This window comes from Thamnophis elegans, chromosome 2 (genome assembly GCF_009769535.1).
Source record: "Thamnophis elegans isolate rThaEle1 chromosome 2, rThaEle1.pri, whole genome shotgun sequence".
Classification (NCBI taxonomy): Eukaryota; Metazoa; Chordata; class Lepidosauria; order Squamata; family Colubridae; genus Thamnophis; species Thamnophis elegans.
In genome coordinates this window covers 21,712,160-21,726,697 of record NC_045542.1, presented here as the reverse complement: position 1 = coordinate 21,726,697, position 14,538 = coordinate 21,712,160, and the positions used below count along the sequence as shown (strand labels likewise).

General features: G+C 41.3%; 2 protein-coding genes across 7 annotated transcripts in view; both read right to left on the bottom strand.

The window, feature by feature from the left end:
• Positions 1-1,669: 1,669 nt before the first annotated feature.
• Positions 1,670-9,451, bottom strand: MYG1 (MYG1 exonuclease). Its single transcript, XM_032212162.1, has 7 exons — positions 9,272-9,451; positions 7,788-7,900; positions 7,007-7,166; positions 6,469-6,618; positions 4,562-4,684; positions 3,509-3,690; positions 1,670-2,303 (listed from the first exon to the last, which is right to left on the bottom strand). Exons 1-7 carry the CDS (start codon positions 9,431-9,433, stop codon positions 2,129-2,131), a joined length of 1,065 nt encoding a protein of 354 aa, XP_032068053.1. The 5' UTR covers positions 9,434-9,451; the 3' UTR covers positions 1,670-2,128.
• Positions 9,452-11,099: 1,648 nt separating this feature from the next.
• VDR (vitamin D receptor) overlaps positions 11,100-14,538 on the bottom strand; it is a 92,692-nt gene continuing 89,253 nt past the window's right edge. For all 6 annotated transcript variants that reach the window (XM_032209386.1, XM_032209387.1, XM_032209388.1 and 3 more), the window contains one exon: positions 11,100-14,518. In XM_032209386.1, the coding sequence (XP_032065277.1) occupies positions 14,259-14,518 (260 nt within the window). In that variant the 3' untranslated portion in view covers positions 11,100-14,258. The remainder of the gene's footprint in view (positions 14,519-14,538) is intronic.

Below are 14,538 nucleotides of genomic sequence, written 5' to 3'. Positions count from 1 at the left end.
ACCTTGTTATGGTAGGAGAACATGCCAGACCCAATAATGTGAGTCTGATGGGTGAGGCCCTTTCAGAAGGACTGTCAGCAGAAATGCCATTTCCATCCACGAAAGATTAGGAAATGTTTTAATGGTACTCAGATCTGAACATCTTCAATAAACGGGTGTTAGCACTTACTGCTTGTAGCAGGAACATCTTTAATTACAGTGCTTTTTAAATTTGTTTTTTGAAAGTGGCTCTCAAAAAATAAAAAAAAAGATAATGGCTGTTTATGTTGGCCATTTGAATTCTCTTCTATTATTTGAAATCCATTTCAAGTTTAGAACATTGCTAAATAAGTGCCCAAAAACAAGAGCAACATGTTAGTGAGATCACTACAGTGGTTCCCAAACTTGGCAACTTTAAGACTTGTGGACATCAACTCTCAGAATTCTCCAGCCAGCTCTGCTGATGTCCACAAGTCTTAAAGTTGCCAAATTTGGGAACCTCAGATTGGTAAATTGAGTTCCTTCCCCCACTCCAGTAACTACCTCGGTTTTACGATAATTCTGATGTAGCAAATCCCCCTTTTAAAACCAACTTTGGTGCAGTTTAACCACTACACCAGACTGGCTCTCTGTAAAAGACTTGAAAACAAATCCCATTTAAAATGCTGCCTGTTTATGAAAATTCCTAAGAGCCCAGAAATAAGATAGGATGAAATCTAAAAGGAAACTTTCTGGTGCCAATGAATCCAAAGTAAATGATTGAAGCCAAAGGTCCAGGGTAGCTGTCTTCTCCAATTTGCTATTTGGCAGATGTAGGAAAAACTAAAGGTAAAGGTTCCCCTCGCACATATGTCTCCGTGGGCATGTGGTCGGCATGACTAAACGCTGAAGATGAACGGAACTTTCCCTATTTTTCTACTTGCATTTTTTACTTTTGAACTGTTAGGTTGGCAGAACAAGTAACGGGAGCTCACTGTTATGCAGCACGATTCAAACCGCTGAACTGCCAACCTTTCTGATCGACAAGCTAAGCGTCTTAGCCAGACACCATGTCCCTTGAAAAATGACATGTCCCATAATTCCTATCTACATTGCTCTAGAGCAGAAGGTACAAAATTGTGGTCCACTATAACTCCTTTTGTGGCCTCCTGAAATGCCTAAGTGGGCATGGCCTAATTTTTTTTGCTTTTCCTTTGAAGGAAGGATTTCAAACGACAATAAAGTAGGCCTTAAATTTAAGAGGGGAAAGGCATCCATTTCAGCTCTTAAAAGCCCCATGTCTCTCCCCAAATTAGGACTTTGTATCCCAGTCTTTGCTCAACTTGGAGACAAGATCCTGAGTAAGCTTGCAAAGCCAGTGCAGCCCTCCAGTTAATAGATGGTGAACGCCCTCTTCTAAACTCAAAATATGCTTGTCATAGAAAAAGCTGGTCCATATAAATGTGATTAAGGTAATTTGCATCCATTTCTACAAAGGGAAGGTGGGATACTGACTGAAATTTTAAAGGATTTTGTTATTGGTATGTAATAGTTCTCTTAATTTCAGCATTGTTTCTTGATGGTGGCCATAATCACCAAGCCTAGAAAAAATAGCTGATCCTTGATGCAAATCACCTCTACTAAAATCTACAGAAAGAAACGACACAATTTTTCCAATGTGTTTCAGGTCAGAAAATGTAAACTCTTTGGGGACAGAACCTTATTTTATTCATAAAACGTACACATGAAGCTGGCATAGTCCACATTCTTCATATATCTTTTTCAATGTGATTTGAATAAGCCACCTGGCCAACCTCTCTTCACTCTCAATCATGTCAGATTTTTCTTTGGATGGGTTTTTCTTCCAACTCCAATCCAAAGTCCTCCTGCAACGAAATCAACCAACCCTTATCTTGACCACTCCTGAAGATGATTTCAATGGAACACCTTGAAGATTTCCCTCCAATGCAACGTTTTCTCTTCAACAATTGCTAAATCAAATCTCAAAAAAATGAGTGGTTTTGATTGGCTGGTTAGATTTTCGTTTTAAAAGCTTACAGCAACCCTACAAAACAAGCCACTTCCCAGGAATACAAAACATTTGTGCGTGGGGGGGGGGGGGGGGGGAGATGTGCCAAAGGGGATGGTTGACAGGTGGCATCTGATTCCCTCAGTTGCGTTCAGGTTGTTGAGCCAATGTCTTTCGAGCCATTTCCAGTGCACCTTCCTTAGTCCTGTTTCCTCCAATGAAGCCACTGGAATGTACAAAGATGCAGTCTGAGATCCCGCTGACTCGGGAGAGATCTTCATCACGTAAACCCCTCCATTCCTCCAGCAATGACAACCTATGGGGAAGGGGCAGTGGGGAGAGAAGCAAAATCAGAAGGTGAGCAGGGAGATACAATCCTGCCATGGAATTCAGGTATAACTTTGATTAAGAGGAGGGCAGAAGCTGCCTAGAAACCCATTAGACATAAGAGGCAGGAGCCCACAATTGTTTAGCAGTTGAAGAAAGTAACTTAGGAAGGACCTGGCAAGTGGAAAATTAGCACATTCAGACCTGCAAGATTCTGTTAATGCAGCCTTACAATAAAGCAGATGTAGCTCATCTAGTCGTGTTTCCTATCTGGTTTACTTTGGAAGCTGACAAACCCTGAGGGAATGTGTCAGGATATTCATGAACTGGAATAGGGCATGGTAACAAGGTCAGCCAATGGGAGCTGAAATAGTTTGGAGTCTGGGTGTGGCGCAGCTCTGAGGTCTGTGCTGAGAACTAAACTAGACTTGTCTGTCTGCTGAATTAAAACTGAAACTATATTCTCTCCTCTGCCTGTGAACCAGCTGTTGATATTGTATATTTACTTATGTATTATATTATATATAAAGAGAAGTTAATGAATCCTGCTGCATCAGTTATCTGTGTGTGCTTTCTGGATGTGACTGTCTGCTGCAAACTCTGACAAAATGGTCTACAATAGGCTCCTTCAAATTTTCTGGAACTCATTTTCCAGAGAACCAGCCTGGCTAACTGAAAGCAAGGGGCTGCTGGGCATCTAAAGATCTTGAGGAAAAGGCTAGAGAGAATATGGAATGAGGCATCTGCTAAGATATAATGTAATGTCAAGAAACTTTATCCTGGAAATACTTAAAATGTTTATTGGATTCAATTTCCAGGACAAATCATTATTCTGTGTCTGTGTGTGCATGTGTGAAAACCTTCAACTCGGTTTTAACAGATTTTACTCTTAATTTTGAATAGTTGGATTTAATTTAGTTTAAGCAGTAACCTAAGATCTGGAGCTCCCCAAGAGTGTGGAATTACAATGTTTTCTACTTACTGCTACTGTACTATATATACACCTCTAAAAGGAAGTTGCTGAACTTAAGATGATACTCATGGTTTGTTCATGGGAAGAACAGACAAAAAAACCCTGATCCGTACCATTTGTTGCGTACTCAATTAATCTGAGGCAACTTTTCCACGGTATCGAGGGGGAAAATTTTTTTTTCTTTCAGGGTAAGTCAAAGGGTGTCGAGGAGCCACACTCACCGGTTCTGAAAGGTTCGCATCCCTACAGGAACACATTGCACCCGCCACTGGCCACTCAGATCTGTGTATAAGACGAATTTCAGTGGCTTCTTCACATCTATCATTTGTTCCAGCTGCAGAAGATGCTCTTTCCATGGACAGCCTCCTTGTGCCAGGACCAGAATTTCCCCACTAGGATCCACCTGCCCATAGAAAGAGGGGCACATCACTCAGAAATGCTGGTTTTTACCAGCCCGATGGCTGAGGTGTACAAAGCGCTACTAATACACTAGACGCATTCATTGCTACATTCACCCAAGTCATAAAGTGCCTTATTGTAGATTCTAATCCAAAATTTAGCATCATCAATCTGAGAGAAGTTTCAGTTCATTTCCCTCAAGATTCTAGTCCTCATGATGACATACAGGAAATCACGGAGAAGCATACCGAGTTCTAATGGTTCTAGAACGGAAAGAAGCAGCAAGTGGCTGTCATGCAACTCTGAATGTACCATCTCTGTCCTTCCAACTGTGAGGATACAGCAGCTCTGGGGTATCACCAGAAAGCTGCTTTACCACCTTTGGGAAAAATGAAAGCTTAGCCAAAAAAAAAGGGTATCTGACAGGTATGTTGTAAAGTTGTCTCCTGTCAGGCCTGCAGTTTTCTTTTGGATCTTTGGCCTGCCACCCTTTCTATTATTCTACTATGCCTTTTTCTATTATGGGAAAATGGGAGGGGGGATTGTACGGAGTTTCTTACTGTGTAGCCAAAACAAAATTCTTTCTAGAAAGCCAAGGTCAGCCTTTGTCTCTGCACCTGACAGGAACTGGATGGGTGGAAGCTGCCAGCATAGCAGTGGAAGATTGGCCCATGTGATGGACTTGTGGGTGTGAGGGCAAGATCTTGAACTTTCAACTAAGCTTTCAGATTCGGGTTTTCCCAGTTGTGCCAACATGGCACTCTTGATAAACTGGAACTTTGAGCAATACGTTGCCTTGGACTCTGATTTATTTTTGGATGCTCTTTGGAACCCTGACCATCTCCCTCTTAGGAACTTGTGAACATGAGGGGTACCTCAAAGCGCTGTTGGATGGCATCCTCCACAAGGCTGCGTGCAGGGTGCCAACTGTGGTGATAGTAGTCAAGCCGGTCTAAGAATTCATGGCCCACCAGCATCATGGCCTTCTGGAACCCAGCCTGGAAAAGAAGGATGGATTTGGCAATTACATTTTCAATCCAAGGGCATTTTTAACTTGGAGCCATGCAATCTGTGCTATGTGATTATAGGAGGAGACATTGCTCGCCACTCTCTGTCTGATTCCTCAGACAAGCCATGACCTGGCTGCCTTTTTCCTCTTAGCAGATGAGACATCAGTAAGCTGCTTACCCAAAGAAGTACCAAGTCAGAATTCCCCAATTACGAGTAGTCCTCTACTTATGACCACAACCCCAAAATTTCTGTTGCTAAGTGATTCCTTGTCATCCCACTTTACGACGTTTCTTGCCACAGCTGTTAAGTGAATCCCTGCAATTGCTAAGTTGGTAACATGATTGTTAAGTGAACCTGGATTCCCCACTGACTTTGTTCAATGTCAGAAGGTCGCAGAAGGGGATCGCAGGATAGTGCAACTGTCATAAATATGACTCAGTGGCCAAGCACCTGAATTTTGATCCTGTGATCAAGGGGATGCTGCGACGGTTGTTAAGTGTGTAAAATGGTCATAAGTCACTTTTTTCAGTGCTGTTGGAACTTTGAACAATCACTAAAAGAATTGCTGTAAGCCGAGGAATACCTGTAGCTGGGCTCTCTAGAAAAAAAACAATTGCCCTGAGTTGATTTTGGGTCAGCAAAAACAGCCACGCCCTGGGAGCTCTAGAACAGGGGTGTCAAACTCAAGGCCCCAGACTGAATCCAGCCCGTGATGTGATTGGATCTGGCCTGCGGGGCCGTTTTGGTCTACCCAATGGGAAGAGGAACAATCAGGCCAGCGTAGCTTCGGCCCGGTCTACCCAATGTGAAGAGGAAACATGCCAGCAGTTTGGGGACTGGCATCAAGCTGGCCACGCCCACCCAGTTGGCCAGATCTCCCTGAGGTCAACCACAGCCCTGATGCGGCCTTCAGTGAAATTGAGTTTGACACCCCTGCTCTAGAAGAACTGGCACAAGGGTCTTCTTCACTTTGACCCTCCATAGGTAGACCACTGCAGGACAAAGAAATGAAAAAAAGATTAAGATTGCCTTGGGGGGGGGGGTGTCAAAAGACAGCAATATAAGCAGCAGGCTCTCTCTTCTTTATTTACATGCTTTCATCACAAGAGTGGGTTAGTCTACACTAGCCAAAGACCAGGAGGAGCCTGGTAGCACTTTTTCAGGCTAACAAATTTTATGAAAAGGCACATGTTTGATGAAATCCATCATCGTTCATGGGAGTTTATGCTTTTTAATATAATTCTAATATATAATTATAAGTCTAATACATCAGACTCCTGATGTTCTCAGTGCTGCTTTGATTTTTTTTTTTAGATCCACCACAACTTTCCTTTGTATCTCATTTTATCGTTGTTTCTCTGTGTCACATATGTGGGTATATGCATAATTTTGTATGTATGTATTTATCTATCTATCTATCTGTCTGTCTGTCTGTCTGTCTGTCTGTCTGTCTGTCTGTCTGTCTGTCTGTCTATCTATCTATCTATCTATCTATCTATCTATCTATCTATCTATCTATCTATCTAGTTAGTTATCCATCCATCCCTCCATCCATCCATCCCTCCATCCATCCATCCTGTTGTGGTTATGTAGTGAATATTGGAGGGGGTGAGCCTTTGAGAGCTATATGCAATGAAATTTCATTCTTAATGTATGCCATTAGTGTACATTCAAAGTGACAATAATATTATTCTATTCCATTCCATTCCATCCCATTCCATCCCATGCCCTGCCCTCTTCTATTATTGTTATCCAAGCTGGCTCAAGGTACCTCAGTGTCTTGATCCTTGTCGTTCCAGCGAGGATTCAGGTAGCCCACCCTGGAGCTCACGTTGGTGGTCATGGCGTAGCGAGGCTCTTCATCCCACTGGGAGATGCCATTGTCGATTGCATCTATCTCCTCTACAAAGTTCTCATACAACTAAAAAGGGAGGAGGAGGAGGGGAATGGGAAGAGGGTCAGTTCAGTGAGGAATAATTTTTGGAGCGTGCAGGTAAAAAGAGATCATCAACAGCACTCTTTACATTCTTCCTGCAAATTATACATATCGAATCCACTAACAAAAGTGGTTTTAAGTAAGTAAAACTCGATGCTTTACAGGGCCTCTAGAATACTGCTGAACTACAATTCCCACAATACTTCCCCACTGGACATTCTGCCTTGGGCCTTAGAGAAACTGTAGTCTGACACATCTAGAAGTTATTAAGTTGGAGAAAGCTACTTCGGCTGCTGAAAAGGTCTCCGTTATTTCTCTTACGCCAGACTTTTTTTCCCCCACACATCCCCACCCCAAATACGGATCTAGATACCTTGTCATAAAGCAGACACACAACAGGATCTTCCTCCTTTAGGCCCAACTTGTTGGCTAAAATCTGGGAGCCAAAGTGCACATATACCAGCCCTGCACTGCTCAGCTTGGTCTGCCATGGTTTATCAGGTTTTAGGCTGTGCATTGACTCGTTAAATGACCTGTGAGAACAAGGCAGGGGATCAGAAGAGACTGGGAAGGCAGGAAGAGTGACAAAATCACACCACCTTGAGAAAGAGCTCGGCTTTCCAAAATTCCTCTTCTTCTGGTAGAACTGACCTTTAAAAATATACTTCAAAGCGCTGCCTACAACAAGGAAACCTTGCTCAAAATGTGCTTTCCTCCTTTCCCTTCTCTGTCATTTTTAGACTGTAAGGCCAAAAGCAAGGATTGTATTAACAGTATTATACCTGAGTCGAAAGATACTTTGAAAAGCACTTTAAAATGTTGTTTAAAATACTAAAAATAAAGATGAATAGTTGGAAGTGCATATCGAACAAGTTCTTTAGCTCGGTGAGAAGCAGGGCAAGGAATGAAAGAGAAAAAGAGATTGTATGTAATTTCTCACTTCTTCTTTTTTTAAAATTATCTTAAGGAGGCTCCTTAATGGTCACAGCTGGCTAGCAGTGGTGGCATCTAATCCAAGATATCCGGAAGCCGTTAAATCTAGGGTGATTATCTTTCAAAGCCCTCTTGACTTCCTCACCTGCTGGATGGTGAGACTTACTGACTAGGTTAAGATGGCAGCACACTGAGGAAAAGTTTAAGAAATTCCTTGTTACCTCTGGTGATGGTCGTAGCGGTGCTTCTGAGGGTCATATTCACCCCCAACGTCCACCACAACATCACATGAGGACAGCAGCTGGGGATCCCGAGTCCGGATAATCTCTGCATCCTAAAGCCACAGCGAGCAGTGTGACAACAACACAAGCAGTGAAACAAATGCATGACTACCAATCTTGTAGCTTCTGACCCTAGTCCCTTCTAGCTTCTGCAACAAAGTGATAGGTTTGGGTTTTTTTTAACTTTAAATTCCTTTTAGTTAAGACAGTTTGCTTTACCAGGTAGCAGGTATCTACAGGATGAAGAATTCTCCACAATTCTGAGAGGTTGCAGATTCAAATGATGACAAAAAAATATTATAAATCAAGATCTATTTTCCCCGTTTTGTAATTCAAAAATTCCAGAAGGAGCAAGCTGGGATTAATGTGTTTTGTTAGAAAGAATTTTGGGTTATAATCCTTGCTAAACTGAGGAGACATAAATTTTCTGAATATGCAGAACCCATTATTAGATAAGATCACCCAAAAGAAAGATCCCAGTAGCACTTTACCGTAGATTATCTTTTATTGTGGGTCTGAAAAATACAGAAATATTACGTATATGTTGGGGTGCGTGTTACTCAGATTCTAGCAACACTCAGATTCTAGCGTAAAAGTTGATATGAAAGAAAGCAGCAGTAAAAACTTGACCTTTAAATGCCCTTATATTTCTTACAACTATAAAAGCAGCTTTGAAAACATGTAGATGTTTAATGAAATCTCAGAAATCTGGGGCAATTGGGTCATAGTTGTAACTACAGATACAGGATTAAGAGTAGAGTAAGAATGCCAATGATTTATAATGTAGCAAGACTGCAAACATTTGCAGCTTCTTAAAAGTAATTTGTTTTCCGTTTGTAAATCTCAAGATGCAGGGATTCCACTCATACCAAGATCCGGGTGGAGGAGGGAAGGTAACTTTAAATCAGGGGTTGTCCAATCTTGGCAACTTGTGGACTTTTAATTCCCAGAATTCCCCATCCAACCATGCTGAGGTTGAAGTCCACAAGTTCTGACTATTTTACACGGCAGCCACGCAATTACTGAAAATAACCGGAAAGATGTTATGTGTGATTGTGATGCCTGCCAAAAGACAGGAAAGCTGGCAAGTTGTGCTTGCCTGATGGGATGTGAAAAAGCACAATCTCTGCACACTCCAAATTTAATCCCACATCCTGTCAGAAGAAGACACGTGCCTTCCGTATGTTTGGATTGCAATTCCCACAATGCCTTACTGGCCACGCCGGCTGATCACACATCGGTGTCTCAAAAATATATGCAAAGTATCAGCTTTCCTCAAGCCTCTAAATGCCGGCTGGGCACCATAGGAACTGTAGTCCATTCCAACCCATGTTGGGGGGGGGGGGGGAGACGCAGAAAAGGAAGGCTGTGATTGCACTGGCTTGCCGGGATTGCTTTGTACCTCTGCAGCGGGACTGCCCTACCTGATAAGAGGGAAGCAGCTTCAAGAGGAAGCAGGCGAGCGCCTCGTCGCAGTGAAAGGTGCCCCCGTGGGTGCCGATGCGGGGGTGGCGCGCGCGCTTGGGACCCGGCATGAAGTTCCGAATCACACGAGGAGCCCAAGAGAAGACACGGAGCATGCGCATAGCGGCGGTTGTACGGCACTTGCTCCCCCCGCCTGATTTCCGCCGCCGGGGTCTGACGGCGGCGCTTCTACCGTATTCCTGCGAGTTGGGGCGCATCAGTTTCGTCTCCCCAAACACTTTCCCCGCGAGACAAGGTATCCTTTCACAGGGAAGAAGGAGGAGGAGGAGAGGGAGGGGGAGGGGGAGTTTTGCGATTGTAAGTAAACCGGACCGGGGGTGCACTTGCGGGGGAGCAGGGCGGCAAAATTTCGTTCCTTGTATGAAAAACTGCGGAAGAAAAGTACAGTAAGTTGTTCCTTAAAAAAAACAAAAACACCTACTTTTCAAGAGAAACGTCTGTATATTACTGGAGATAGACTTCCACACAGCCCAATTTATTTCACAGGGTTGTTTTCAGGGAGGACTCCCCTGGTTGCCCTGAGCAACTGAATTGATTTTTTTTTAAATGTTCTTAAAAAGTCATCGAAGATAGTGAAAATATTTAAAAAGTGAATTGAGTCTTTAAAGACCCCACTCCTGCCCCCCCCCCCAATTTGACGGCCCTGTGGGCCCTTTCTTCACACCCCAAGCCATTCGCTTTCAAGGAACAGAATGCAATTAATCATTACAGTCAAGGTTAACCATATTGATAGGGTTAACATGAATGTATGTGAATATAATTAATAAAGGTGGTGTATAAATTAGATCATACTCTGCATATTTTCCCTATGGGTGATGTTCTCCAGCAAGGAACCTAAACAAAAGGGCGCCATCGTGAACTGGCTAGCTGGCATTTCTGTGCCAAATGCTTTCACTTGTTACCACTTTTGCCAAATGCTTTCACTTGTTACCACTTTTAGCAAGGGTCATGCATTCTACTTGCTGGACGGCTTCAGGCTGAATTTCTAATATTGCTGATAGGAAAATAGGTGCACGCCAAGCTAAAAGGGTCACAGAGAGCAATAAACAGCATTGAGGAGGTGGTGGGTGAAGGAGTTGGCCATATTCAAGCCTTTGACTGTCATCAATTCACTACATTTGCACCTTCTGTGAACAGGCAAGACTGTAGAGCCCTTGTAAAACTAGAACCTCTGAAATAGGAATTTGAGCTGCCTCTGGCAAAAGGTGAAGTAAATGCAGCATCATGTGGAAATATTCTTTAAAAAATGATTAGTGGAGCATCTTCATGCTATGGGCAGCAGGACGTGAGGATAAAGCCATTGAGGCTTCACACAGATCTCCAAATGACTTCCTACAGTCCAGTGGTTTCATGAAGGGAGTGAAGTGGCAGCAAGAGGCATGCAGTCTCGACATCTAGTTCTGGAGAGCTTGGCCCAAAGATGCCATCTTATTCCTCATACTAGTTAACATTTAGAAACAGTTTATGCTGCACCATTAAACCTTTAAAGCAACTGCATCAGCAGTTATGCACATATGTATTTTAGGAAGTTTTTAGGATCCCAACTGATATAATTTTCAATCCCCTAATCGTTAGATTTTCCTCCTTGATAATATCAGTGTTAAATGGAAATAAATCCTAGGGCATTTAAATGATTCATTTCTAAGGAAACATCAAATTAATCACTCAAAAGGTTTTCTCCATTTTTTATTAATAAGATAACCAAGCATCACATTTAAAACTGCAAAACAGTATTCAATCATTCTTTATTGTTAAAGCTCTGGAATATTATATTTAAATATTAGATCTTTATTTGTTAGAAAAAAAGCCAAAAGATGTACAGAGGAATAAAAAGATAGCATTCATCTCTAAGTTTCCATCATTCATCATCATCACCACCACCATCATCACTATAATTAAAATATATATCTCTTTAAATCATTATATCGATTTGTATAAAGTGCATGACGATTTACTACATAAGGCAACAAAATGGAGATGATTTGTGTTTCTCATCTAGTAAGCTACCCCTTCTCTAACTGTACAGGTTTGGCTTTTACATGCAGAGGTTGAAAAAGAGCCCTAACGTCTTTCAGAAGAGAGCAGCTTTGATTCAAATCTCATTCTTATTAAAGCCTCTAAAATGAATTCACATGAAATATTTTCAGCCTGTACTAAATAGCCATCATAGTAACCTGATTGGCTTGTAACAAGCATGAAGTTCAAACATTGGTGTATTCAGTTGAGGGCACAGAATTTGAGAGGGTGATTAGTTCCACTCCTCTCCTAGGCAGAAAAGCTTTAACTATTATTATCCTCCTCCTCTTCCTCTCCTCCCCCTCCTCGGCATGGAGATTATTTCTAGATATGGGATGGATTCCAAATCTTACATTCATGACTGCAACAACTATAAGATCTTGTTTTTGTTTTAACCATGAAAAAAAAATGACAAAAATGTCTCTAAGGTACAGAAACAAACACCCCCTATAGCGAATTAGCATGCTTATGTTCTAGCAGCATTTTAAATAGAGGACAAATTAGCAATGTGTATATTGTGCATTCCATATTGAGTACCGGAATTTTCTTCTAATCGTCTCTTTCAATACTTGATACCACCAACAAGTTCAAATTTGCCCTAACTCCCTTCTGTGATTCTAACTATGTATTTGCTGAGGTGATTTTCACATTTAAAAGTGGTCTTGACTCAAGCATATGGTGGAAACATAAACTCACCCTATCTTTAAAATTATTTATCAGCTTAGATGCCTAGATAGAGTACAAATATTGATTAAAAAGCCCATTCAAGTGACCAAAGCTAAGGAGTGTTCATTGAAGTGATGATGCATTTCTGCAGTTGAAGGAGAAAGGTTTAAAAATGGAGATACTATATCTAAAATGGTTAGCTTGGATAATGAAAAATCCAATTTATTTTGGGTTCCAAAGGTTCAAGCTTTAATATGCTTTCCCTGCGAAAGGAGCTAGCTGAAGGAGGGGCGCCTACATATGCTCACACACATCCAACCACAGGGACTTGTTGCATGTGGGTGGGCTGCCTTTGTGCCAACTCTCAGAGAAGTACAGAAGGAAGTTAAGGCTTTGATGAAATCTTCCAATCCCAGTAATTTAGGCTAATTTCAGAGTAAAACAATCTAATCATTCTAGAAAAATATAAATTGCTTTGCAGCAAACTCAAGGCACTTTCACAAGAATTACAGGCTAGTCTATTACCCTACTGACACCTAGTGAGCACAGGGCAGATTTCAATCCAAATGGGAAATATCTAGCTCTGCCTTCTTATATCATCTGTAACATCTAACTAGCACAATCTTTTTTTTAACTGCTTATCTAATCTGTTCCTGTCTGTGAAGAATAATTATTTTACCTGATATATTAAAATATATAGCGACGTATCGAGTGCAAGCTGCTGTTATCACCAAGAATTAAAACCAAACAGAACTACACAATGGTGAATGTTCAACGTGTCTTTGAAGTAAGCAATATATTCTACTACCTAAGTTTCAGCAGGAGAACATTAGTCTATAAACAGGTTTTCTTTCAAACTAAATTAACTCATCTTTTAATGGTGCAATCTTAATAAATCTCTCACCCAAATGTTTGTAGACTCCTTCATCAAACAGAAATTGGTCCACATCTTATTTCATATTATTTGGGACCAATGCAACAAAAAGCTACCTAAACCACACATATTCTTGGTGAAGTCATTATTGTTGAGAAGATCTTTTCTTTGTCAACAAATGGTTCATAAGTACTTAATTTTTCTAGAAATCAAGTAGCCCAGAGGTTGTCAAACTTAGAGTAAACATTTTACCAGTATCAAAAATAAATTAGTTTCAGCCTCCCGAGAATGACTTAAGAACTTATAGCCCCAAAATGGAAACAACTGAAAATTGCTTAATCTCTATCAGATAATTAAGATGCTTTGTACATAATTTAATCTGATCATAGGAATCCTTTTTAGATACTATACCATTTTTCTGAACAAACCAAGCATTCTTTGATAGACTAAAAGTCAGTATTATATGTCTGGATTATTTCTCATCAACTCTTAGTAATTAGTAGTGTCAGACACTGTTTAAGGCTTAAAGTGGCAAACATGGCCATGGTTTTTTAATAGTGCAGAGATTCTGGCAGGAACCTGGTTTTTAAGAACGTGTCCATATTCCCCATTGAGGAGTGCATGATTAAATCCAAAGTCTTCCAGTTCCTATCATAGATTAACAAGAGCTTTAAAAGTGCTGACATATTTCTATGCATTTGACAAATTGCATTACCTCCCCCCCAAAACCCAAGAATGTGGTTATTTATTCTGACAAATCTTTTTTCTATTCTTCATTTGGCTAATAAATAGAAGTATTGCTGCTGTTGAAGCATCTTATTTATTAATTAAATTTATTTCTTAAATTTATATGCTGCCCTTTTCACTGCTAAAGTGACTGTTGGTATTTGGCAGGAAATTATATTCAATAAAAACGAGCACTTCGATATCTCTGTGTATTATTTCAGGACTGAAAGCTTTTACTAGCTTATAGAATGGAGAATATCCAAGTTCCCTTTTTCCTTCTACTCATTCTCTGTGGGAGCTCTTACACTATGGGTATCTTTCTAAGGCCACGTTTCAACTGCTGGCTTGAAAAGCATTATTTCCTTTCATCCCTGCAAAGCAGCAACAGAGAAAGCCATTCAGTTTTGAAGGGCAGGCGGGGTAAGATGAATCAGGTTGCTCCTCAGGGAGACTGGAGATGTATATCAAGAATGTGGCTCTTCAGGTAGCATGGGGGGTGGGAGAAGAAATCAAAATTCTCATGGACAGAATATACACAATCTCACATGGGGTAAAAACTTTCAGTCTGTAGCCAGTGAAAAGCTGGGCTGACATCCCCCACACACACACTCTTGATTTCCATGTGCTTTTTCCTCAATGGTGACTCAGGAGATTTCATTGCCAAAGACTTCAAGGACCAGCGGAGTGAGCTGCATGCTATGTTCAGGCAGGAAGGAGAGGCAGCGATATTGCTTGGAATGCTCCTCGTTTAGGCTCCTCAAGTCTGTGAGTTTTTGGATCATCTTGGGATAGAGCAAGCGATTGCCCGGAGGAGGGTGTCGGCAAAGAATATAGGACTGCAGGATTTGCGAAAGGCGGTCCTGGATGGATTCCACCAGGGCTGTGTCCTGGACGCCAGGGCGATCTAGGAAACAAAACACATCA

What these genes read in the sequence shown, in the direction of transcription:
- MYG1 (XM_032212162.1), bottom strand. Translation starts at nt 9,433, where the DNA reads ATGCGCATGCTCCGTGTCTTCTCTTGGGCTCCTCGTGTGATTCGGAAC. An exon ending in ACAAGGATCAAGACACTGAG is followed by an intron (nt 4,685 to 6,468) that starts GTACCTTGAGCC and finishes CTTCTTTTCCAG; the next exon opens with GCTGGGTTCCAGAAGGCCAT. An exon ending in CCATCCAACAGCGCTTTGAG is followed by an intron (nt 3,691 to 4,561) that starts GTACCCCTCATG and finishes TTCTATGGGCAG; the next exon opens with GTGGATCCTAGTGGGGAAAT.